At 38.2% G+C, this 25,044-nt stretch overlaps 1 protein-coding gene across 1 annotated transcript in view; it reads left to right on the forward strand.

Annotated features, from left to right (window-relative positions):
- LOC134527435 (tubulin alpha-3 chain-like) overlaps positions 1-16,966 on the forward strand; it is a 59,982-nt gene extending 43,016 nt beyond the window's left edge. Inside the window, exons 6-8 of the mRNA XM_063360115.1 lie at positions 599-769; positions 2,184-2,540; positions 15,539-16,966. Coding sequence (XP_063216185.1) covers positions 599-769; positions 2,184-2,540; positions 15,539-15,802 — 792 coding nt within the window. The 3' untranslated portion in view covers positions 15,803-16,966. The remainder of the gene's footprint in view (positions 1-598; positions 770-2,183; positions 2,541-15,538) is intronic.
- The last annotated feature ends 8,078 nt before the right edge of the window (positions 16,967-25,044 follow it).

Genomic DNA, 25,044 nt, shown 5'->3' on the forward strand with positions numbered 1-25,044 from the left:
ATTATTAATATTTTTTAAATCAACGGAATCATGCTACCATTTATGTGGAAAGTATTTCACCCATTAAGGTAACATGTTCAGATTCAGATGAGACGCAAATTGAGGCCCAGAATGACACAGGTGACATAGATTGCTCATGGCATTTTTCTGCGAGAAACCGAAACGAACACAACTGCGCGACTTGAGCCGCAGATGACTTGAAACAGCTGTGGCTTGCAACATACAAGAAACACTTATTGAGAATGTTAGTTATATGAAAATACTACAGGCTCTACCAACATTATTAATCAATCAGATTGTATGAAGTGTAATTGTAAGAGACAGGCAGGGCACATCACTTAAAAAATTATTTGACTATCTCAATAATTACTACTCTTTTTCTTCAATGTATTTACTTGATATTGCCCTTTTCCTTAAATGCATTTTGATCTTGCCATGAATTTTTAATTGGATTGAGAGTAAGTTCCAGCAAAAGGTCGGCTATGTTAGTCACAAAAAGACGTCCAAGCACGCAGCAAACAACTGCGAGTGCCAACAACATGCTCCCCACTAGACTAGGTTCCTGGGGCGCAGCGTGACGGGGCTTGTGGACCTGCAGGTGTCCCCGGTGATCGTGGAGCCGTACAACGCCGTGCTGGCGACGCACAGCAGCATCGAGCACCAGGACTGCGTGTTCCTCTTCGACAACGAGGCCATATACGATATCTGCTCACGTAACCTGGGCGTCGAGCGGCCCACCTACACCAACCTCAACCGCCTCATAGGCCAGGCAAGCGATCCTTCACGCGTTACATTCCATCCGCCAGGCATGGACTCGTCTCTCATTTCATTCCATCCGCCAGGCAAGCACTGTGCCACTCTAAATTACATTGGCCAGGTTATCACTAATACATGATCTCGGCTAAGCGTGTGTTTACCTTTTACTCTGGCATCCAATGCCTTAATATAACACTGTCATAATGGCACTATTTTTCATAGTGACCATTTTTAAAAGCAACATTTTATATTTTGGCCTAAATGCTTGAATCATAATTGACAGATGTATCCATACGTTGTTCAGATGAAATATAATCAATTAGAGTTCCATTTTACCCCACCTATCTGTCAAATCTTACCAAGCTACTAACTTTCAATGTATACATTTGTACGTTTCTTTGTAAACGAAAATTTTCAACATAAATGTTTGAAAACGCTGCCAAGAATCTTCTTCTATATTTGTTTTCAATAATAAGGGAAGGCTTTGCCCAACTTTTTTTCTGGAATCTCTTTAAAATTTTTGAATTTGAAAATTTTATAAAAATTGTGTATTTAGGGAATAACGGACACATGGTCATAAATACCTTTATTTTTATTAAGAAGTAAAGATTTTGAAAAAAGCAATATTTCTTGCTAATTTTTTTCTGGGTGGTTACACGAATTTTGCTATATTTATTTAGGTGTTTGAGTAGTAATTCATTTGAAGGGTAGTTGCCAAATGTTTTACTCTGCCCCGTGTTTGCCATCTTTATAATTAGCTCTGTTGACAAGCTTGCGAATAAGTCTTCTCTCTGCGATGTAAAGCTATAGGAACTAGTCTGTGATTTCTGTGAATACTATCAACTATGAGGGCATCATATTTCCTTGTTACCAGCATATCCAGAAAGGGAAATTTGCCATTTGTTTCCACTTTCATTGTGAAAGGAATAATTGTGTTAATTCTGTTATTATGGTTTAGGAAGGCTTGGGAGTTTTACTTTTCCATTATTCCAGAACATAAAGGTGTTGTCCACTTATCAGCACCAGCAATTAGCATAAACTTGAATGGACTCTTCGAAGTCGGGCTCGAACATATTTTTATAAGCGATTATATAGTGGTAAAGTGATGGCAGATCCTTCCTACGCCACAACTATCTTATCTATCAAAGAGAAAAATTCTAGAATAAGAAGTTTGTTTTGTGAGCTTAAACATTTCTCTGTTTAGCTGGTATTTACTAAGGTTACTGCGGGGAATATGGAGTTCATTCCTAGGATAATACACAAAATCTGACTATAGTATATGTGTGTTTAAATAAAAGTTGTTGCAGAGTGTCATTGAAGGTGGGTAATTTCCACTAGAGATGCTGGAGTAGGAACAACTGACGAAGAGAGCGCCAATGAGCAAGGCGCGAGGAGGTGACCGTGGCGCCGGGGCGTGCAATGCGCAGGTGGTGTCCTCTGTGACGGCGTCGATGCGGTTCGAGGGCGCCGTGAGCGTGGACTTCATCGAGTTCCAGACGAACCTGGTGCCGTACCCGCGCATCCACTTCCCTCTCGTGTCGTACGCGCCCATGGTGTCTCCGGAGCGCGCGATGCACGAGCCGCTCGGCGTGTCGCAGCTGGTGTCGGAGCTGTTCGCACCCGCCAACCAGATGGTGAAGGTCGACCCGCGCCAGGGCAAGTACATGGCCTGCACACTGCTCTTCCGCGGCGACGTCGCGCCCACCGACGTCAACCAGTCCATCTCCAGCATGCGGCGCATGCGCGGCATCAGCTTCGTCGACTGGAGCCCCACCGGCTTCAAGGTCAGGCGCGTCGGCATCTTCAGTCGCTCTGCTCTTGTCAGTGGACCGCGTCACCACCATCTCAGCATTTACCTCGAGTCACTTTGCAAACAATGGTAAACTGAAATCAAAATGGCGGGTCCAGCATTAAAATCCCGAACCTTAATCGGCCCTAATATGTTGTCAACTGGAATGAAAGTATGTTAGGCTATGTTGGAGTTTAATTAGCAAATAATTAGCAAACCTGTGTACAAAGATGGTTTTCTGAAGTTGATTGAAATTGGTACTAAGAAATTTGGTGGGGGGAAAAAGTAGGTAGGTTTGGTTCGTTCTGGAGGGGGGGGGGGAGAGCCATGGCAGCCATCTTGGATTATGTCACTTCCGGCGGCCATCTTGGATTTTACGACCTTTGACCCCGGTGGCCATATTTTATTCCACCATTTAATTTTCTAGAACATTCCACCTAATTATGATGTCACGCCCACCATCTTGATAGTCCTCAAATATTAACTTAAAAAATCGGGAAAAAAATTAAAAAATTTATAACAAAATATTAATAAAATTTTAGTTTAAAAACTTGGTGACTTCTTCATCGAGCTCCTCACTTCTGTGCGTTGCACTTTTCGTTACGATGACATCATAATCGAGCACCCCACTCCTACCCACTGCAATATTCGTTACTTCGACATATTAAAAATAAATTTATTACTGACATAAAAAATTATACCATTTTTTCTGCTAGGGGTGGCCATCTTGTTAAGTGGTGACCACCATCTTCATTTCATGTGATGGATGTCGTCATCGGGTGTAGGTTTTTAAAGTACGTTAGTGTATGTAAGGCCGAGTTTATATCTCCTACCAGTGTTGCTATGCCCATAGTAGGCCAAAAAATACACAACTTTTGTCTTAAATAAATCACAAAAATCCACAAAATCCACAGTAATTTTGTTGTTGTGACCACCATTTATTCTATGAGCCTTAAAGACCAAAAAATCCGCAATATCCACAGTAATTATGTTTAAGACCGCCATTTTTTGTTAAAGACATAGTCATTTATGATGTTTAATTGTATAGTCGGAGATATATGTTATCATATATCAAAATAATCGTATAATCGTTGCGGATGCGATGGTTATAGAAAAGATAATTAAAAAAAAGTAAGTTAATTTAATTTTTTACTTCATCATACACCATTCAGGATCAGGAATATTTCAGAGTCCTCACTAACAAACAATATTTTTATTGACGTAACTTCTAATATGTGGATAATTTTTTTGAAATATGTTGTTTTGTGTTTGGAAATTGTGTGTGACTTTTAGTAATGTCAACATCAGTATTGGTTAGAGGTATGATTCTGAGTTAAAAAATAATTTAATGTAGTGTGCTTCTAGTTTTTATTGATTCATATAACTTTCATTGAGTTTTTTTTTAAATATTGGACTCGGAATATATTGAGAGATTTACATTTGTATTGCGAATTTCTGACACCAAATAAGAATTTTCTGCATTTTAATCAGGTGGCACTTGAATAAAAATAGCCATTACTCATTCGTTAAATAGGTTAAGTACAGCCGAGAAACACTCGTTTGTAAGATGATTCTCTTCCCCCCTTGAGGTCTGACAATGCCCTCTATCTATAAAACAAGGGTGGTTAATGTTAAGAAGGGTGTGTCTATAAAAGCAAGTAAGTGAATTGATAGCTAAATATTAGATGATTATAATTATCACGATGTGAAGATGTTGATTCTAACAGTACTATCCCAGGTCTTGTTAATTATTTGGAACTGAAAGTTAACGAAGAAAGTAGCATTTTCATGTGGGATTAAAAAATATTTCCACCAAGTTCTATTCACCTCCATCAAATTGAGAACAATGTAGAACAGCCTGAAGCAAAAAAGGTCGAAGACTGCGATGAAGCACCTGAAGCTGACAATAACGATGACTATGATGAAGAACTTGAAGCTTACACAAGATCGAAGACTGTAATAAAGTGCTGAAACTATAATGACGGAAACGTCTTATTAAACTAAATGGGGCGATTACAATTTCAATGATTTTTGGCTGGTATTAATAAAGGAGACTTCAGAGGTCTTAAAAGTATTAGTAATGAAAATTTACGTAAGATGATAGCAGCTGAAGAGATTTATTACACCACATATTGGTAGATAGGTTAAGACTTCTACTTGCCTCGCTAAAATGAAAATTTATCCAAAACCAAACAAATATGGTCTATACTTCGTGAAATAAGAAATGCATGCTACATACAATAATATCTTGTTTTGTCTGCATGTGTATAAAAGTGAAAAACAAAATTATATTTTGGATAAAAAAAGTTTGTTTTATTTAGTTTAATCTAATTTCTAGCTAAGGTTGGGTCCCCGTAGTACAACTTCTAACTTAAAGATCTAAATTCGTAATAAATGACTAACAAAATGGAGAGTAATAATAACATCTTTCCAGCAGTTGTGACTGTCACGTGCTACTTTGTAACTGAAATAATTTGGAGCCAAATGTGGATGGAGACATTGTAGCCGGGTTGAGCTGGATCCTATCGTTTCCTTTAGTATTTACGCTAATGTATCCTAGAGATCGTATCCTACTGAGTTGAATGTTTTATCCAAATGTGTGTCCGTTTCATTGAGTGTTTGTTGTCAAGTCTGTAGCCAGGGCTGAAAATTTAATGGTTCAAAACCCCATTGGTCTTGTAGTAAGCATAAAATACATATTTAAGGGATGTTTCGGCTCTACAGTAAGCTTTAAATTTGCTGAGTTGGTATTTTTATACAAAAAAATAGGCAGATAATTAGGCAGGAAATTAATTGCCTGCCTTATTGTCTGTCTGACTAATTGCCTGCCTAATTGCCTGCCTAATTTCCTGCCTAATTATCTGCCTATTTTTTTCTATGTGTTTGATGTATCCTTGTAGCCATTTAGTCTTTTAGCCATTTTCTGAATAAATAATTAATCTATGTTCACAGAGATAAAAGGATGGGTGATTGAATGATTTAATCCTACTCTAAAGGAAGCCATGTGAAGGGAGTTCACAGCAAAGGGGAGTTATATTTGGATTTATATGTTACAGAAAACCCAGAAAAATTGACATGGTGCCTTTTAATGTAAAAGATAACTCACTCCTAGAAACTGTTTATTTTGATGCAAATAAACTAGGCGTGATTAAATTTACAGCTAAAATTGAAGATTTTGTGTTTATTTCTAAACGGTCGACAGAAATATTCCGTGTTGATAAAATACGTAATTACCATTCGAGATGTTACTACTTGGAAAATTTACGAGGTTCGGCGATACGTGGCGGATTCTATGGGGAAGAAATTCAGCCTACCAAGTACCCAAGCGATAATTAAGTAGCGAAATTGATACATTATAAAGATGACCCCTTGTTTTTGAAGTGGCTAGGATTCGATAAATGTGAAAATCAGTTGGATGAAATCTACTGATGTCATATAAATCTTAATGTTTTGTAATGTTGTAAATTTTTATATTAATAAATGGAGGTCTAAAATAAATAAAAAATGTATTTATTCATGTACTGTTTGAAACTTTTCACTAGTTACCAGAGGCCGGGATGCTCGTAAAAAATGCTTGAAATGGTATTAGGAGGCTGGGGACGTGTGGCGACAGGTCTAAATGACGCAGGTATTTGGGCTGGGAAGGGTCAATGTGAAGGGAGAGGGGGTAGGTCTGCTGACATCAAAGGCCGTGCGTCAATGACGTGTGCAATTGGCACGCACGAACAGGATTGCAATAAAATGTGTAGAGGCGTGGGGACAGTTGAACCATTGCACCCTTAGGATGTATCATTCGTAGTTATCAACAGAGCTAGTAAGATGTGTCGTGCCAGCAATGAGAAGATTGTTGAGGAGGGGTCCAATGCGTGCTGTCAGGAGGCTAGCGGCCAGGAAGAAGATCTTGCGATGGACGAAGACGAAGAGTCCAGGGAAGACATCGCAGATGTACCTGTGAACACCTCCACTCTGACTGGGAAGTATATTGCTGACATGGTGGGGGAATATTTGGTGCTTATTCCTGAACTATCGACTATGGAGCTATGTGATGCTTGTATAGTTATGTGGACAGAGTAATTGATGGCTAGTATGGGAAGTACTGCGGAGCTGGGTGTTGTGAAGGGGGTCGGTAACGCCCTCTGAATGATATTGTGTTAGTTGGGGGAGAAGATAGTGTGAAGGAGTGTGAGTTTTTTTTTTTAATTTAAATATTTTTTATATATTTTATTTACTTCGACGTCTTGCCACGACTTTTAAAGTATACTATTTTCATTTTATATAAAGTGCATCTCGTAGCGGCAGTAATGGCTAAGGTGAGTATTGTAACTGCATCATATAGGCCTACACTATAGCGATCAGACATTAAGTTGAAACGTAAAATGTTATGTGTTGGATGTGGTCTCTCTCGTGAAGATAGGGGCACATATAATACTGTACAAATGTGAATCGGCATTTTTGTTTGTAGCATAATATTCTCGTGCACGTTTAAGGCAGCATGTATTTTTTATTTCATAAAACATTTTTAGGGGGGTGGATATATACACAAACATTTAAAATATCTGCTTCCATGCAGTTTTTTAAACACGAATATGCGAACATGTTCCTGCTTATAATAGAGAAATGTAAATATATACGCAAACATTAAAATATGTGCTTCCATGCAGCTTTTAATTACGAATACACAAACATGTTCCTACATAGAAGAGATACTTACTTGTGAGTTAGGACTCTGAAAAATTTCTGGTTCCTGTGACGACTATGATGTAGTAAATAAATAAATAAATAAAATTTGATGGAAGAAAACATTATCAAATATTATTACTACAGGGTGTCCCAAAAGTAGTGTACCCATTTGAAACTCAAATAAACCGGGAACCATAGTAGTTATAATGGTTTTGTTTGTTGCAGATTGTTCCTGTGATATTGGATATTTATCATGAATAGGTGGAGCCCGAAAGAACGTGCGTCCATAGTTGAACTTTACTTCACGCATGGGCATCGTGTTGTGCAAGCCCAGCGGGCGTACAAACAAAAATTTAATGTTCCCGCCGCACCATCAAAACACGTCATAAGAAGATGCATTCATTTCCGAGATAATGGAAATGTTGCTGATAGACCCAGAAGTGGACGTCCAAGATCGGCGCGAAACGCAGCCAATATTGACAATGCCCGCACATCAGTGACAAACAGTCCCAAGAAATCGCTTCGTCGTCGTTCTCAAGAACTTGGCATATCGAAATCTTCGTTACACAGAATCTAAACTGCTGACTTACACACATATCCATACAAAATTCAAATTGTCCAACGATTATTATCTACCGACCTGCCCAGAAGACTGCAGTTTGCGAATGAATTTCTTAAACTTGCAGAAGAAACCAATTTCCACACGAGACTTCTCATGAGTGACGAAGCCCATTTTCACCTGATTGGCTTTGTCAATAAACAGAAATGCCGCATTTGGGCAACTGAATAACCGTAAATGATTCATGAAAGACCCCTCCATGTGCAACCTGTTACAGTGTGGTGCGGGATAATGGCTCATCGTGTTTTCGGCCCTTTCTTTTTTGAAAACGTTGACGGGGTGGCCGTAACTGTGAATGGTGAACGCTACCGTGACATGTTGAGCACATTTCTCAGACCATTATTGGCTATGGAAAATGACGAGGTCTGGTTTCAGCACGACGGCGCAAACTGCCATACCGCTCGGCTGACCATGACACTTCTTCAGGAGATGTTTCCAGGTCGGGTCATGTAATGTCTCATGTCTAATATGTCATGTCTCCCGTAATGGAGACATTAATTGGCCGCCGAGGTCACCGGATCTCACCGCCCCCGATTTCTTTCTGTGGGGTTTTCTCAAGGACAGTGTCTACAGAAATAAACCACGGACACTTGCTACCCTTAAAGACAACATTCGCATGGCAATCCTCTACATTTCCCAAGAAATCTTGGCGAAGGTCATGCAACATGTAGTGCTAAGGATTCGTCACTGCCAAGATGTGAATGGTGGGCATATGCCCAATGTTGTTTTTCATGAATAAACTTCTGACTATAAGCTGCAAAGTGATATAAACATATAACTTCATTATTAACTATACTATCTGTATTTTAAATGGGTACACTACTTTTAGGCAACGCTGAGACTTTGTTGTATATAGAGTCCGTTTTTTGATGTATAGTTTCCGTATTTTGTATATCTTTTCCGTTTTTGTATATAGTTTCCGTTTTTGTTGATTCTTTTTTTATTGAGGATTTTATGTCCTGAAAAGCACGGCTTTATTTCAATAAATATGTTTTACCTACAAATTGTTTATTTTTTTAACATAACACATGCATTCCGTAAGGTAATTCTATTTAAATTTGTCTGAGAACTGAAAATATTAAAATATTTGCTTCCATGCAGCTCTTTAAACACGAGTACGCAAACACGCTACTGCTTAGAAGATACGTCAATAAAAATATTGTTTGTGAGTGAGAACTCTGAAAAATTCCTGATCCTGAAACCTGAATGGTGTATGATCAAGTAAATAAATTAAATTAACTAAGTATTTTTTAAAAAATTATCTTTTCTATAACCATCGCATCCGCAACGATGAGAAGATTCTTTTGATATATGATAACATATATCTCCGACTATACAATTAAACATCATAAATGACTATGTCTTTAACAAAAATATGGCGGTCTTAAACAACATGACTGTGGATTTTGCGGATTTTTTGGTCTATAAGGCTCATAGAATAAATGGTGGTCACAACAACAAAATTACATTGGATTTTGTGGATTTTTGTGATTTATTTAAGACAAAATTAGTGTATTCTTTGGCCTATATATATAAACTCGGCCTTACATACACTAATGTACTTTAAAAACCTACACCCGATGACGACATCCATCAGATGAAATCAAGATGGCGGTCTCCACTAAACCAGATGGCTACCCCTAGCAGAATAATATGGTATAATTTTTTTATGTTAATAATAAATTTATTTTTAATATGTCAAAGTAACGAATATAGCAATGGGTAGGAGTGGGGTGCCCGAAGATGATGTCATCTTAATGAAAAGTGCAATGCACAGAAATGAGGAGCTCGATGAAGAAGTCAAGAAGTTTTTAAAATAAAATTTTATTAATATTTTGTTATAAATATTTTAATTTTTTTCCCGATTTTTTAAGTTAATATTTGAGGTTTTTCAAGATGGTGGACGTGACGTCATAATTAGGTGGAATGTTCTAGAAAACTAAATGGCGGAATAAAATATGGCCGCCGGGGTCAAAGGTCGTCATATACAATATGGCCGCCTGAAGAGACGTAAGATGGCCGCCGGAAGTGATGTAAATCAAGATGGCTGCCGTGGATTTCCCACCCCCCACCCCTATCCCAGAACGTACCAAACCTACCTACTGTAAAAGGTAAAACATTGCATGTATTTATGAGAAAACTATAGGGAAAAAAAATTTGTTATGGCTTCATGCAAAAGCTTTTTGTTGGATCTTAATAAATTTTTATTAGCAAATATTTTGGCTAACCTGAATAACAAAATACCACTTTGAAGGAGAGAAAAGAGGCTAAAATGGTTTTATGATAAAATATTATATATCCGAAATCAATCTAGGTTAAAAAATTAATTGTGATATGAATAATAAATATTATAACACTACGAACTCCCTGTTAATATTTTTCGATGTCCTACCATACAGAATGTTAAGATTCGAGTTTGTATTATGACATAAAATCTTTTTAATCTATTTGAGGGAGTAGTAAGAATCTGAGCATGAATACATGAACACTTTATTATTTTTAATTGATTACTGTGAAGTTGAAAAAGGCCAAGTTAAATATTTAAATGATTTTTTTTTTCAAACCAAAGAACTGGATGTATAGAAACTAACAGAAATTAACACTTAGAAAGTATACTGCACGAAACAGTTATTTTTTTTTTAAATATTTGAACACTGAAAGGTTAAGGTAATAAAATATTATCATATTTTATTTTTTAGAAATGGTCAAGCAATCAGTGATGGACCATTTGATTTGGATTTACCCAAAGGGATGGGTTAAAACAAAATCTTAGAAATCAAGACTATCCGAAAAGCGATTGAAACGTGTATGAATGTCGTGCAGAGTAAGGAGGTAACAGGTAACTAGGACAGGCGATGGGGAATAGGGATCCAGGAATCTTGCTTGAATGACCTTTGACCTTGATGTTGCCAGTCATTTTGGACTACATTATTTTTGGCTGCCATCTGGATTAAAAAATTCATGTATTCATATTTCTCATTCACTATCTTGGATGTCAAAATGTAAAAAAAAAATATCTTTAAGGAATCAATTAATATGGTTTTCAATTTTTTACAATATTAAATCTAAAAAACTAAACTTTATATATAAAACTAAAAATTTTTCAAAATCCAAAATTTTCGTTATATTCCTCCCCCTCCCTCCCCCAAAAAAAATCGTCTGTCGTAATGTCCATGACGACTGTTTTAACCACATTTTCCCCCCTGAAAAGCATAAATATATATAATTTTTGAATTCATATTCTCAGAAAAATATCTCATATATTAAATGATTCCTCTCATAATTGTGGATACAATGAGGTAAGTTAATTTTAATTAATATAATTTTTTTTTAAATTTAATATGATTGAACAAACTAAAAATTTTCTGACATTATTTCATGTAAATATTTAATGTATGTATTTAATTATTCATTCAATTCTAGACATCAAATTTTCTTCATACCAGCTTATTCAGCAGGACTACATTATTTAAGATTTCTTACAAGTAATATTTAACAAGAATTATACTTCTATTCTCTCGTAATCAGTGTGTTTGTATATGCATTTTAAAAACTGCATAGAAGTTGTGCCAGATATTTTTGTGTTTGCATCTATTTATGTTTCTCCCATTTCCAAGACCAATTTAAATGTGATAACATTGAAGAATATAGGTAATAAAGTAAAATAATAAAAACGTATGTAAAATTTTATTTATTGTAATATTAAAGTCAGAAAATGTAAAATTAATTACTGTCACCTCTCTTTGCATTCACTCAGGCTTGGAACTGGCTAATTTCAAATTTAATTATATATAGCCATCATTAAAGGCACTAGGCCGTGTGACAATTTAAATAAAGACCAATAAAACAAAAATGAACAACAAAAAAAAATTCAAAGCCATCATACCAAAAAAAATATATGAGCAAAAATAATTATTTGTCATCCTCAATGCATTTGTATTGGAACATAACGATACTGTACTCAAAAATCCATTGCTTTTCATCCCCCACGATATGGCCTGCCTGTAAGTGCACTTGCCATACAGCACCTCGAAAATATGGCTCTAGCCTCGACCATCTAGGTTTGGTGGTCCTGCAGGGCATCCAGGTTAAATCTAAACTGAATGAAGTTTTACACTATCAAGCACTCGACACCTTTTCATACTTTTCGGCCACACCACCACATGTTTAGGCGTACAGCTTAGCCCACAACTCGACAAACTTTCTCATCTCTAATCTTTCCCACTACTCTCTTTTTGTGAAGAAGAAACATGGGTGGTTGGAAGGGTAGTAGCTAATATCAAATTGGTTCATAAGGATTGAATTTGAGGTCGGCATAAAGTTTTTCCATGTAAATTTCATATAAACCTGCCTGTGCTCACATTTGCCAGTTGTATGTTTACCTAGTACATGACTACATATCGAACATATTACATAAGAAATTGGAAAGGTCGAGTACTGCGAAGAGTGCATTGATCGGTTTGTAAAAATCGATGGTCTTGTGGTTTATGTGGAACAAGTCACATGGTACAATCGTGCATTTTTTTAAGGACAAGTGGGTCACGAGTTTCTTGAAATGCTTCTTGAAGCTTATCAACTCCATATTTAGTCTGTACCTCCTTTTCCATTAATTTACAGAATATTGAATTTTTGGGTAGCTTAAATAAATCTTTTTTTAATCTTGTTCGCTGCAGGCTGGCATTTAGTGGCGATGAGCTAAATATATTCTCCAATCACATCGACTGCTCGAACTGCAGGACACACTGTATTTCAATAACCATTAGTCCATGTGTAATCATTCTCTAGAGGTTAATGTAGTGAACCATATGTTCGTTTTTTTGTTACATCTTAAATTTAGACAGTTTTGAGACAGGCGGGCATTGACTGAAGGGGTGGATTGTCAGATTTTTGTGACTTTCATGGAGCTGTAAAGAGTATTTCTACATTATTGTGTTTTTACTAGCATATAATTCGAGCGGCCGCAGGTATGTAAGCAAGTCCCAGATGACAGTACTTTCAATTGGTTACTGAATATGATGGTGTAAGTATCACAGAGTTTGACTCGTCTGATACATAAGTCCGGTATCTGGCTGTTATTGAGAACTCGATGGCATCTTTTCCATCAACTACAGCCTCGATGGAAGTTGTATCATCGACGGATACCTCGATGTTATCGACGCCGAAGGCATCGGAGACCTCGATGGTAACTATGCTGATGGTATCGGAGATCTCTATGGCAGTGACGCCGATGGTGACACAGAACTCGATGGAATGTGTATCATCGCCACCGAAACATTTAAGGAGACTTCAACAGGTATGGTTCCATCAGCAGAAGAGACTTTAATTCCTGCAGTGCTGGCTGCAGAGGAAACCTCGATGAATTACGTTTCATCAGCGAAGGAGACTTAAAAGGTTGGTGATTCGCCAACAACTAACGAGTGTCGATGTCATTCTGTGACAAGATTTTCTCGAACAACAGTAATGCTCGACGACACGAGAACAGAGAATGTGCTACAAATCCTCCTTGCAAAATGTTTGGCTGTGAGAAATGACATAAACAGTTTTCCAGAAAAGATAATACGAAAATTCACATGAAGACATGCAGAGGTTGTGCTACACAGCAGAAAGTAAAATTTTCGCTGCAACAACCATGCATCGATGTGTATAAGAGTACACCGGGAATTGGTGCAACTGCATTAACATCAGCATCTGGTTCAGGTATGAAAGGTTCGTCTTCGTCGACTAGACAGCCTAGCGAACTACTGCGATTTGTTGTTTGCATTTTTCCATGATGCACTAAGACACGAGAGTAGTAAATGTACGAATAATCCATCTCGTATGAAGTTTCGCTGCGATAAGTGTCATGTTTGGTTTACGAATATTGATAGTTTGAGACGACATCCAAAAAACTGTGGAACCAATTGGACATGAAACTAAACATAAGACTGTGCTTGGTGCTTTACAGGTACCTACATGATGATTGATTCCAGTTGGAGAAATCTGCGTTCCATGGAATATTGAAATATTACTATTATTTAAATACACTTAGTGAGTCGAAAGACATTTGTACTTTTTTTGACGATATCAAGCAGAGAATTATCAATCAGCTTACTGATGAAGTAGCAACATACGGACTTTTAAAATATAACTTGTGGCTAGACTGTGAATATGGTAAACCAAATACGTTTGTGGACCAAGATAAGAAGTGCACTTTCAAGAATATGAATACTGCTCTTTACCTGTCACAAGATGTGGAAGAGTATATTAAATGCAGTATCGAGAACCTCTGTCAGGAAGAGGAAGACTATGTCAGTAAAGAATGTAGCTGGTCTCTTTCTTCAGGAAACCGGTTGGAGTTGAGAATTAGTCAGTTCATGCCTATACAGAACTCTTTTTTTTATTAGATTGCTAAATTTCACATGTGTTCCTGTATTATAGTAGAAATATATTTAATAAATTTTTTATTTGTAATTTGGTTTTTTTATTTATTGAACCTGTCATTTGTTTGGTAATTTTAATTAAACTATCTTTTTTTGTATCAGTCAAGGTTCAAACAAAAACTATCGAATCAGCCAGTAAATAATTTTCTGAATTTTTAAAAGAATTTTATAATATTTCTGAATTCCTGGCTAAAATGACAGATTTCCAAGATGGTGGCCAAATTTCAAGAGGGCGGGGGTCCTGGAAGTATATGAATACTGCACTCTATTGGGTAAAAATTAAACTAATATGGCATCAGCACATTCTATCAGACGAAAACAATATGTCGACAGCGACCTCTAGCAGACGAAAACAAGATGGCCGTCATGTTTTCATTTTGTCTGACTTAATATCTGTCGTGGCATTAGTGGTGGTAGGTCAGTCTGCCGATGGATTCTGTGGAGGAACGATCCGTCGACATTTTTATTCGATTGCCCTCGTCGGGTTTGAACCCACTAATTTTTTATAAATTGTACTATAGAAATTTAACTAAGTGAATTTTTATTTTTATTTTTTCCCATTAAAATCGGATAGTAATAACAAAATTTCTAACTGGCAGACAAATTTCAAAATGGTGGAATTATTTTTATTAAAATTAATTCAATTAAATTTTTTTATCAATTTAATTTTTTTCCATTTAAATAAGATTCTATTCATGAATTTTAAAGATAAATACCTTAACGAAAAGTGCAACGATGGCACCCGAGGTCATGATCCTGATATGAGCGGCTTAGGACAGCTTGATTTTAGGAGTCATAAGCCGCTTTTAGGAATTTTCATGTTGTTGAATTTTTTCAGAAATAAATTGGAAATTTTCACTCAAAATGGAAATTTTCCCCTTGAAACACGGACTTTTCTAGGAATTTTGAGTCATTTTAAAGAATTTTTAGGAAATTTGACACCAAAATGACCGCAGTGATGTCAGATTGGTCGGCCATTGACGCCACCTCACACCTCACCCATGAACCCTGTGTCAGTAGCCCCATTCCTGCAACTTTCATGCATGGGGAATAGAAAGTTTCAGTCATGCACACTGCAAGCTAACATTTGTGTCATAAGAAGCTTGGTGCAAGTTTGCAAGCTAACATACTTGCCATGACAAGTTTGCTGCAATCTTTTAGCTTGTTATCTGGTTAAAGATATTTCTATTAAAAATTAACTAACTTTTTCTGAAACTAATTAAAATGATTTGATAGATTCATGCTAATGATATTCATTAGTTGTGATCTCTGCAGGTGGGGATCAACTATATGCCACCGACAGTGGTACCCGGCGGTGACCTAGCGAAGGTGCAGCGCGCCGCCTGCATGATGGCCAACACGACCGCCGTCCGGCACGCTTGGGAACGGCTGCGGCACCGCTTCGACCTCATGCTGTCGCGGCGCGCCTTTGTGCATCACTACGTGGGCGAGGGCATGCTGGAGAGCGAGTTCCACGAAGCGCGCGACGACTTGGCGGCGCTGGAGACCGACTACCTGGAGGTGGAGACCGACCGCTGAGCTAGCAAACTGGTCGCGGTGACCAATATCTACCGCATGCTGTCGCGGCGCACCTTTGTGCATCACTACATGGGCGAGGGCATGCTGGAGAGCGTGTTCCACGAAGCGCGCGACGACTTGGCGGCGCTGGAGACCGACTACCTGGAGGTGGAGACCGACCGCTGAGCTAGCAAACTGGTCACAGTGACCAATATCTACCTCATGCTGTCGCGGCGCGCCTTTGTGCATCACTACGTGGGCGAGGGCATGCTGGAGAGCGTGTTCCACGAAGCGCGCGACGACTTGGCGGCACTGGAGACCGACCACTGAGCTGGAAAACCTGTCGTGGCTACCGTTATCTACCTTATGCTCTCTCGATATTCTAATGAAGCCAACTGAACGAGCTTCTTATTTAGTCAGTTTTTCTGGAAGTAAACAACTTACACTGACAGTACTTTACCTAGATATCACCATACATCTATACATCCAAAACAGCTGGTAGCGTTCAAGTACTCAGCGTTTTTAGCACACCCAATTTAATGACTAGAAGAAACTTTTCGGCACCTCATTCCTCTCGTCAATCTAAATTAAATTGCAACCTTTTTAAATGACCATATTACTGTCGCATTAAAAGTGAACATGTTTTTAAACCACTTTTTTTTACTAAATGAACAGACTTTTAGCAATTTTAGCTACACTACATGCTGTGGACACAAACTAAAGAACTTGAAAATCAGCATGACCTTGCATTTAAACTATCTATTTCTCTATAATACGTGCTCTTTTTACACAATCCCTTTCCTCAGAGAACGAAAACAAAATTGTGTTCACACGTGTCTACTCGGGCCTCTGTTCTCTTGAATCCACATCACAGATAGAATATGACAATGAATGGCACATATCGGCAGCGAACGATTAATAGAAGTTTCACAATGGCTTAATTCGGTTAAGTAACTTACTTACTATTCTAAAGAATGGACAAACTAATAATTTTGTGCAATAAACAACGTTGATTTAAGTTTAAATTTAGCTTCATATTAATCAGTGAGAGTGTACAGATATTAACATTTTTGGCTCAAAATTGCTTTGCCAATTGCATTTTGAAAAAAAAAAGTAGAAAATTGAATTATCCTCCATCTATGTACATGCCAGGTATCAAACTGAATTAAATATGCCATCTTTTAATTTTTTTTTCAGTTACAGCATCTGTGTAGCCTACCTATTTGCACGTATGTGTACATCATGTTCATACACCCGCACCCCCAATACCAAATTTTTATTCCTGAAAATTCGGTACCAGGATAAAAAATTACTTTAGTGAACTGTGGGAAATATATTTATGTATGCCAGAATTATCGTTTGCAAATTCTTCCCAGAATATCGCGTTCATAATTTGTAAATATTTTCTTACAACTCATGTAAACTCTAACTCTACAGTGCCAACCACAATGGCAAATGATATGAACAAAAATAGGTTTGAAATTTTATTTTACGATGAACATTTTTTTTGTTAATTCTTGGTCATGCACCAAATATGTATACAAACAATAGTATATTCTCTCAAGTCTTAGAACTTGAGCCTGTCCATGGGTATTAGATTCACAATAGTCATCAATGAACAATGACTAGCGACCTTGGTTGTCATCTTGGATGATATCATGCCAACCATTTTGTATGTCCTCAGGAATAATTGATATGTGTTCTTGTTTTCGTAGAAAGTGTCGGTAATGCTTGAAACTATTAAAAGATAGAACTGCATGAAGCAGTATGCTCGAAAATATAATTTTGGTAGATATGGCAAGTCTTGTAAAGTGGTGCTCACTCTAAAGATAGGGCTATACTAAAGATGAATCTGCAAATGTGCGACTATGAGATTGAAGATTTTTGTGGGATACGGTGAAAGAATGATTGTAGGATATAATTTTTGGTAGAGATAGTGAGGTACATTGACAAAATGATCCGGGCAATGCAGTAATTTGTAGCGGCCAGTTAGGTACAATGATGAAAATATATTCATTACGAATGGAAATTCGTTATGTCATCTGTAACACATTCATGCTATTATCTGTATAAGCATGTGTAATATTGAGCACTATTCGATATTTACAATGAAGGGGTCATGGTATCAGTATTTTGTTTATAGGTAATTAGGTTCGGAGATAGCTTAAAATATACTAGTAATTAGTTCTTAGGCTAGTAACGGTGATATCCATATTATACGCAAATATAATGCACACGAGTGGGAAGACTTTGTAAGTTCGACATATTAAAAGGCTCTTATAGTAGACTAAGCAGACTTAACTACTCGGGATCCAGTACTCGAGCTTCAATCTTAGGGCTTTGAATCATAAGCCTCACCAAGTGATCTCACTACTTAGGCCTTACTGCTTGAGTTTCAATTTGCGTAACTCACTAATCGGCTTAACCACACTGGCTTCAACTCGAAGGCCTAATCTAGCGGACTTCACAATTCGGGCTTCAATCTTCAGACTTATAACCATAGCCCTCATGCAGTGGACAAAACTACTCTGGCATTACTACTTAATCTTCAATTCGGGGGCTTTACCTAACGTACTTAATTACTCAGGCCTCCCTACTCTTGCTTCAACTAGCTGGCCTCACCTAGCCGATTTCACAAATCGAAGTTCAAAGTTCGGGTTTTCAATCCTGGGTTTCACCACTATTTGTGTCTCAGTGCAAGAGCTTGAATCTCGGGCCTCAATTAGCGGAACTCACAACTCGGGCCTTAATGCTTGTTCATGAATTCTCGGGTTTACCTAAAATTCCTCACTACTCGGACCTTACCTTGCATACCTTACTACTCAGGCCTTACCTCGCATACCTAACCAATTGGGCCTTACTTTTCATACCTCACTACTTGGGCCTCACTACTCTGATAAACATGCGAGCCTCACGGTTTAGAATTAACTACTCGAGCTTCAACTCATGGACCCCACCTAGAATAATTCACTTCTCAGCCACAATACTTGGACTTAAAATTTTGGGCCTCACCTAGTGGAACTTATTATTTGGACCTCACTTCTCGGGCTTAAACTCGCGGGTTTCACATAGTAAAATTATAAACTAGGGGTCTCACATAGTGAAATTTATTACTCTAAATTCAAATTGCGGGCTTCAGGTAGTGGACTTCTCTACTTGGGCCTCACTACTATCATGTTGACTTGCGGGCCTCGCCTTGTGGATCTCTCTACTCAGGCCGGCCATATTCATGGTTAAATTCGTTGGGTCTACTTCACTACTCGGGACTCACCTAGTAGACTTCACTACTCGGCCTCACTACTCGAACTTCAGCTTATAGGCCTCCCTAATAGACTTTACTTCTCGGATGTTACTGCTCGCGCTTAAATGTTTTGATCTTAAACATGTGGGTCTCACCTAGTGAATTTCACTTCTCAGGTCCGACATAGCCGGCATCACTTCGCGTTCCTCACTACTAGGGCTTAAAATTGCGTGCATCACCTAATAGATTTCACTACTCGGTCTCCACATAGCAGGCTTCACTCCATGAGCCTCACTACTCGGGCTTCAACTATCGGCACTCACCTAGCAGAAGACTTCACTATACAGTCCTCATTACTCGAGCTTAAACTCGCATGCATCATATAGTGAATTTGAGGTTTTGGGCCTCACCTAGTACTCGGGCTTAAACTTGTGGATTTCACATAGTAAACTTTAAATCTCGGGGCTTTACCTAGTAAACTTTACTACTCAAAAATAAAATTTCTGGCCTCACCTAGTGGACTTCACTACTTGAACCTTACTATTAGGCCGTCAAACCTTGGCCCTAACCTGGCGTACTTCACTTTTCGGGCTTCACCTTGCAGACTTCACTTCTAAGGCCTCACTACTCGGGCGTCAAACTATGGATCTGATCTGGTGTATCACTATCTGACTCGGGTACCACTATTTGCGCTTCATCTCGCAGGCCTCATCTAGCAGATCTTTACTACTCTTGTCTCACCAATCGAGCTACAGGCTACAGTTCACGGATCTATTATTGAGAAAAGTAGGTGTATCTGCCAATTTACGTCAACAGGAATCTAGTTTACTTGTTGGGTGCCTCAGGATGTTATCTGAATCATCGCTCTGCTCTGACTCGTGTTGCGAGCGATGTCTCTGGGAAATAATGCACACTGTCTGACGGGTCACGCACGAGCTGGTCGCGTGATCTGCGCAAATTGTTTACAGAACTACGTGTCTTCTCGTGAGCAAGGCCCGAAGAGGTTTCTTGGGCATTACCCGTCAATAAATTGTATTTATGTACCTAGTAATACTAAAATTTAGGTTTAATGAAAAACTGTGAAACCAAATTTTTTAATAAACTTAGAACTCGATGCTAGGAATAATTGGCAAGAAATTATTGTATTTGGTTGCATTGTGAAGTAGGTATGTGTTAAGTGCACCGGGTATTTCATTACTGTAGGCCTCGTCATTCGTGGATCTGTAATAGGTGGGGGCCTATTTGGGTTGGAGGGAGACCAGAACCTGGCTAGGACTGGGGTTTACGTGACTGGAGCAGTTAGGTAAGCAAGGTAAATGGTTTCAGGTACACAGACATTTTATTCAAATTCAATTTTAATTCATAATTACTATTACGTTAATATTCAGATACAGTTACGTTTAACCAATGCAAAGTTAAATACAAAAAGCAAGAACAAATTCAATATTAATACACAATAAATATTACGTTAACATTTCTGACAAAACGAGTTAGTTGAAAATTATAATTTGCATGGGTAAGCCGGCTACACAGTGAACGATCCAATCAACGATCGTCAAAACGGGACATAATTTCCACGTATGAAGTTATATTACAAAAAAATTACATTTACAAAATTACTGCAAAGTGCAGGTACACGGAAGAAAGAAGTTTCATTATTCTTTAAAAAGTATTAACAAACAAATACGTGCGACGACGTCTCAGGGGGAGACAGTTACAAACAGAAAAACGCAAATTAAGTTAAATTTAAAGCAGAAATCCAAACAATTTTTGATGGTGGCGGCCGAAAAGGAATTTAGACAGAACAAATTTAAACATAACTGATTCTACATTAGGGTGAGGGCCACCGCCTCACTGACGACTGGAACCAACTTACATTTCTCCCCCAGATCGCACACGCACGAAGACTAAGTCGAAGCCCTCGGACTACATGCTAGTGAAATTAACAACTGGTCAGCTACTGCTGACAACCAAGCCTCACAAAGGCTACTAATAGAAGATGGCCTTAACATGTCTGCAGCAGATTTTATAAACTCGCGCCGCAGCGCGCGCATGCGCATATTGAAAGGGTGGGGAAAACGAGTACAAATTGAACAAACACTAGGAGGGGTGGAAAAGGAGGGAGAAGGATGAGGGGAGCGGAATGCCGGAGGCCCGCGATGACGCGCGCAGTTCGAACGTAACGGACCTGACCGCTACAGATCTTTTGGTTCATATGCTTGTTACTGATCTGCAGTAGGCTTAAGTCATACTGAGTAAACGTGTACTGAATAGTTCACGAGATTCTGATTATATGCTTTTAACTGGTCCATAGTAGGCTTTAAGTATCTTCACAAAAGTATCACTTGTATATTATGTATTTACATTATGCCTTGTAGTGCGTAGGGAGTATAACTCTAAAGTAGGCTCATGGTTTTGGGACTTAAATGATTTATGATTTAATTATGTCATAAATACAAGAGTTGTCTGAAAAGTTTCCGACCTCAAAATGAAGATGTCAGAACTCGTCAATAAAAATTAGAGAATGTATTGCGCATGCTATAAAACTAAATTTAATCTATTTTGGGAACGCGGTTGTTTTTAATTATTTACGTGAGTCGTTTACATATGTTTTTGTGAAAATGAAAAAAAAAGTATCTATGTTACTTAATATTTATTTTTTTTAAAGCAGTGTGACTAGGCATTTTAAATACTTGTTGGACGCTGTGTACGGGGACTCTGCACCATAATTTTCCACCATGAAATTTCTTCACTTGAAATTAAACGTGGCTTTACTAGCTTCGGTGACGACGAACTTTTAGGACGGCCAAAAACTGCAACCACTGACGATCACATAACTCAATTTCACCCAATGATGCTAGAAAACCGTCGAATTAAGGTTAGAGAGATAGCAGAGTTTATGAACATGTCGAAAGAACGTGTTTTGTGACATACTGAATGAAAATATAGGTATGAGAAAGCTTTTCACGTGTTGGGTACCACGTTTACTCACTCCGGACCAAAAACGTGTTCAAATAAAAATTTCTAACGCTCTTTTGGCGAAGTTAAGGCACAACAAATGATAGTTTTGGCATAGATTAATTACTGTAAATAAAACTGATTCACCATTACACTGTGGAAACAAAAACACAGTCAAAACAGTAGACGCTGAACGGGGAATCAGATCCAAAAAAAAGTCAAAACCGTTCCTTCGGTCGGGAAAGTGATGGCGACTGTTTTATGGAATACTAGCTGCCAGACCCGGCTTCACACGGCTATACTAATGGAAAAAAAAATAATCCACATCTCCCATTTACAGTAATGGTAAATAAAAAAATTCAGTGAAAATTTATGACAATGCTATATAATGTACAGGAGAGAAAATGAATAGCACCGATGGTTACCCGACTCGTGCACGCAACGTAAAACTGATGTACCCGTACTTCGCTACGGCAGTCTACAGGCAGATCACTCTTGCGCCGCTCATTATAGATGCCCCTCCTTGTGGGTACGCCACTGCCGCGCGATGCCCGTTGCCATGGAGACGCAGAAGGCTTGAACAATGCAAAATCCTGTTCTCATGCAGACAAAGTACCCACTGTTGCCTGGTTTTAACCACCCATGGGATCTAATTCTCGGAAAATGTCATCCTGCGTAACATAGGCGTACCCAGGGGGGGGGGGGGGTGTTTTGGGGGTTCAACCCCCCCCCCCCCCCCGCAAAAAGGCAAGAAAATTATCAACACCCATGTCATTCGAGCTCAATTTATAAACATAGTGCAACGAGAGAAATAACGTCACCAAGCAGCCCAATTGATAAGTAAACTTAAACAAATTTTAATTGCAGTGGTTGGTTCATGATAGGTCAGTCTAAATTCTCAAATCGCGGTGATTGGTCTATGGAATAATAAGTTCAACTCTACTTTGATTATGTTTTAGATTTGCTTAGTAGAATTGGGCATTGAGTAACAGTAGTGATTGCGACCTAATTTCATACAAAACTCTATAAAACTATTAAAACGTGAGGGGGGGGATGGGACGTTTTTTGGTCGTTTTGTCAAGTCAGGTACTTTCATTTAAATACTGTACATCTATCTGTGCGTATAACACGAAGAAAAAAGTTTGATTATCGCAAGGTGCGTAATTTTAAAGGACTGTTACAAACATTGAAAAGCTGAAATGTTAATTTCTCGCCTCAGATGAAAGGGACCTCGTTGAGTGCAACGTGGTGTGAAGTTGTGTTTGAGTCAGTAGCTTAATGGCCTCAACTCAATGTGTAGGTGTTTTTAGCGAATATTGTAATAGAACAATATAATTTTATATATATATAATATACTAGCTGCCCGACCCAGCTTGGCACGGCTATACTAATGGGGAAAAAATGAGACTAAATATCCCATTTACAGTATTAATAAATGAAATAAAATGCAATTAATTTCGACAAAAAATTTATTAAAATGCTTTTTAATGTACCGGAGAGAAAACGAGTAGCACCGATGGTTTCCCGATTCTCGAGCACGCAACGTACAACTGATGTACCCGTACTTCGCTACGGCAGTCTACAGGCAGAACACTTGCGCCGCTCATTATACATGCCCCTCTTTGTGGGTACGCCACTGCCGCACCTCGAATGGAAAAAAATCAAAGCAATGCTCGTTGCAATGGAGACGCAGAAGGCATAAACAATGCAAAATCCCGCTGTCCCACTGTTGCCCGGGCTTAACCACCATTGGGAGTTGATTTTCGGAAAACGTCATCCTGCATAACATGAGGGAACATTACTGTTAAGTTCATGTCTGTAGGATATAAAATTGAAAAAAAAAGGGCAATTTTCGATATTTAAAGTCCCCGTAAAATTTCAACGGTGATGAGGCCTGCACTAACAGTGAACTAGTTGTTGCCATAGAGACGAATGAAGCATCAACAAAGCAACAGCCGTTGCCATGGTGATTTTCTACCAAAAACTGGAATTTTTATATTTCACACCCCCAAAACTCCCAAAACTTCCTTCGGAAAATCATATCTTTGTGAGCGTCTACATACATCACAAAATGAGTAATTATGCTAAGTTTCAATAGGTTGAAAGATTTCAAGTCAATCGTAATGAGTCAGTCAGTGGTATTTCGCACAAATATATTTTTTTAATTTAATTACTTTACATGAAATAATACATAAATCTATACAGAAATATCCCTCGAATTGAAAAAAAATCGATCTAAGCGATGCCCGTTGCCATGAAGACGCAAAAGGCATAAACAATGCAAAATCCCGTTGTCATGGGGATGGAGTACCCACTGTTGTCAGTGCTTAACCACCCTTGGGAGCTGATTTTCGGAAAACGCAGTCATTAATCGAAATAAAATGTAGCATATACATAAAGTTGGACAAAGTTACAAATATTTGTGCGAAATTTCATTAAAATCAATGCAGTAGTTTAGGAAATTAGCCCGGACAAACATAGTAACACGATATTTTTAGATATAATGATTTAATTCTGTTTTGCTACACTTGAATTGTAAAGCCTGAATTAGAACAGCCCGTCGCATCCGTCCGTCATCCGTTCGTCCGTCAGCCGCCAAGCGATACACTACTTCAGTTCACTGCTTGGATTTTGGCCTTGAGCGGTATCCGTTTAGCCAGAAATATCAATTTCATCATTCTTTTTCATCATATTTTACCGTAAGTGTATATTTTGAATAAGTCACAATTTTACTCCCATACCTTACCCGGGACTCGAACCCAGAACCTCTCCCGCCATAAGCCGGTGTGCATCCGACTACGCTACGGAGGTCGGCTGGCGATTTACAACACTCCGCTCGTCCGTCATAATATTTCTCCATGTCAATGCTGACAACTGTTGAGAAAACTTAACAATTTGGGGGAAAAATATTATCATATGTAATTATATTACTAAACAATTATGTAAAACAAGTACTTGAAACTCATTAAACTCAGAGTGTTTTTTTTCCGGTATGTATTTTCACATTTCCAAAGTTACCATACGTAATTATAATACTTCCGTGACGTAGACCATTCTTGTTTCA

This window comes from Bacillus rossius, chromosome 1 (genome assembly GCF_032445375.1).
Source record: "Bacillus rossius redtenbacheri isolate Brsri chromosome 1, Brsri_v3, whole genome shotgun sequence".
In the NCBI taxonomy this organism is placed as follows: domain Eukaryota; kingdom Metazoa; phylum Arthropoda; class Insecta; order Phasmatodea; family Bacillidae; genus Bacillus; species Bacillus rossius.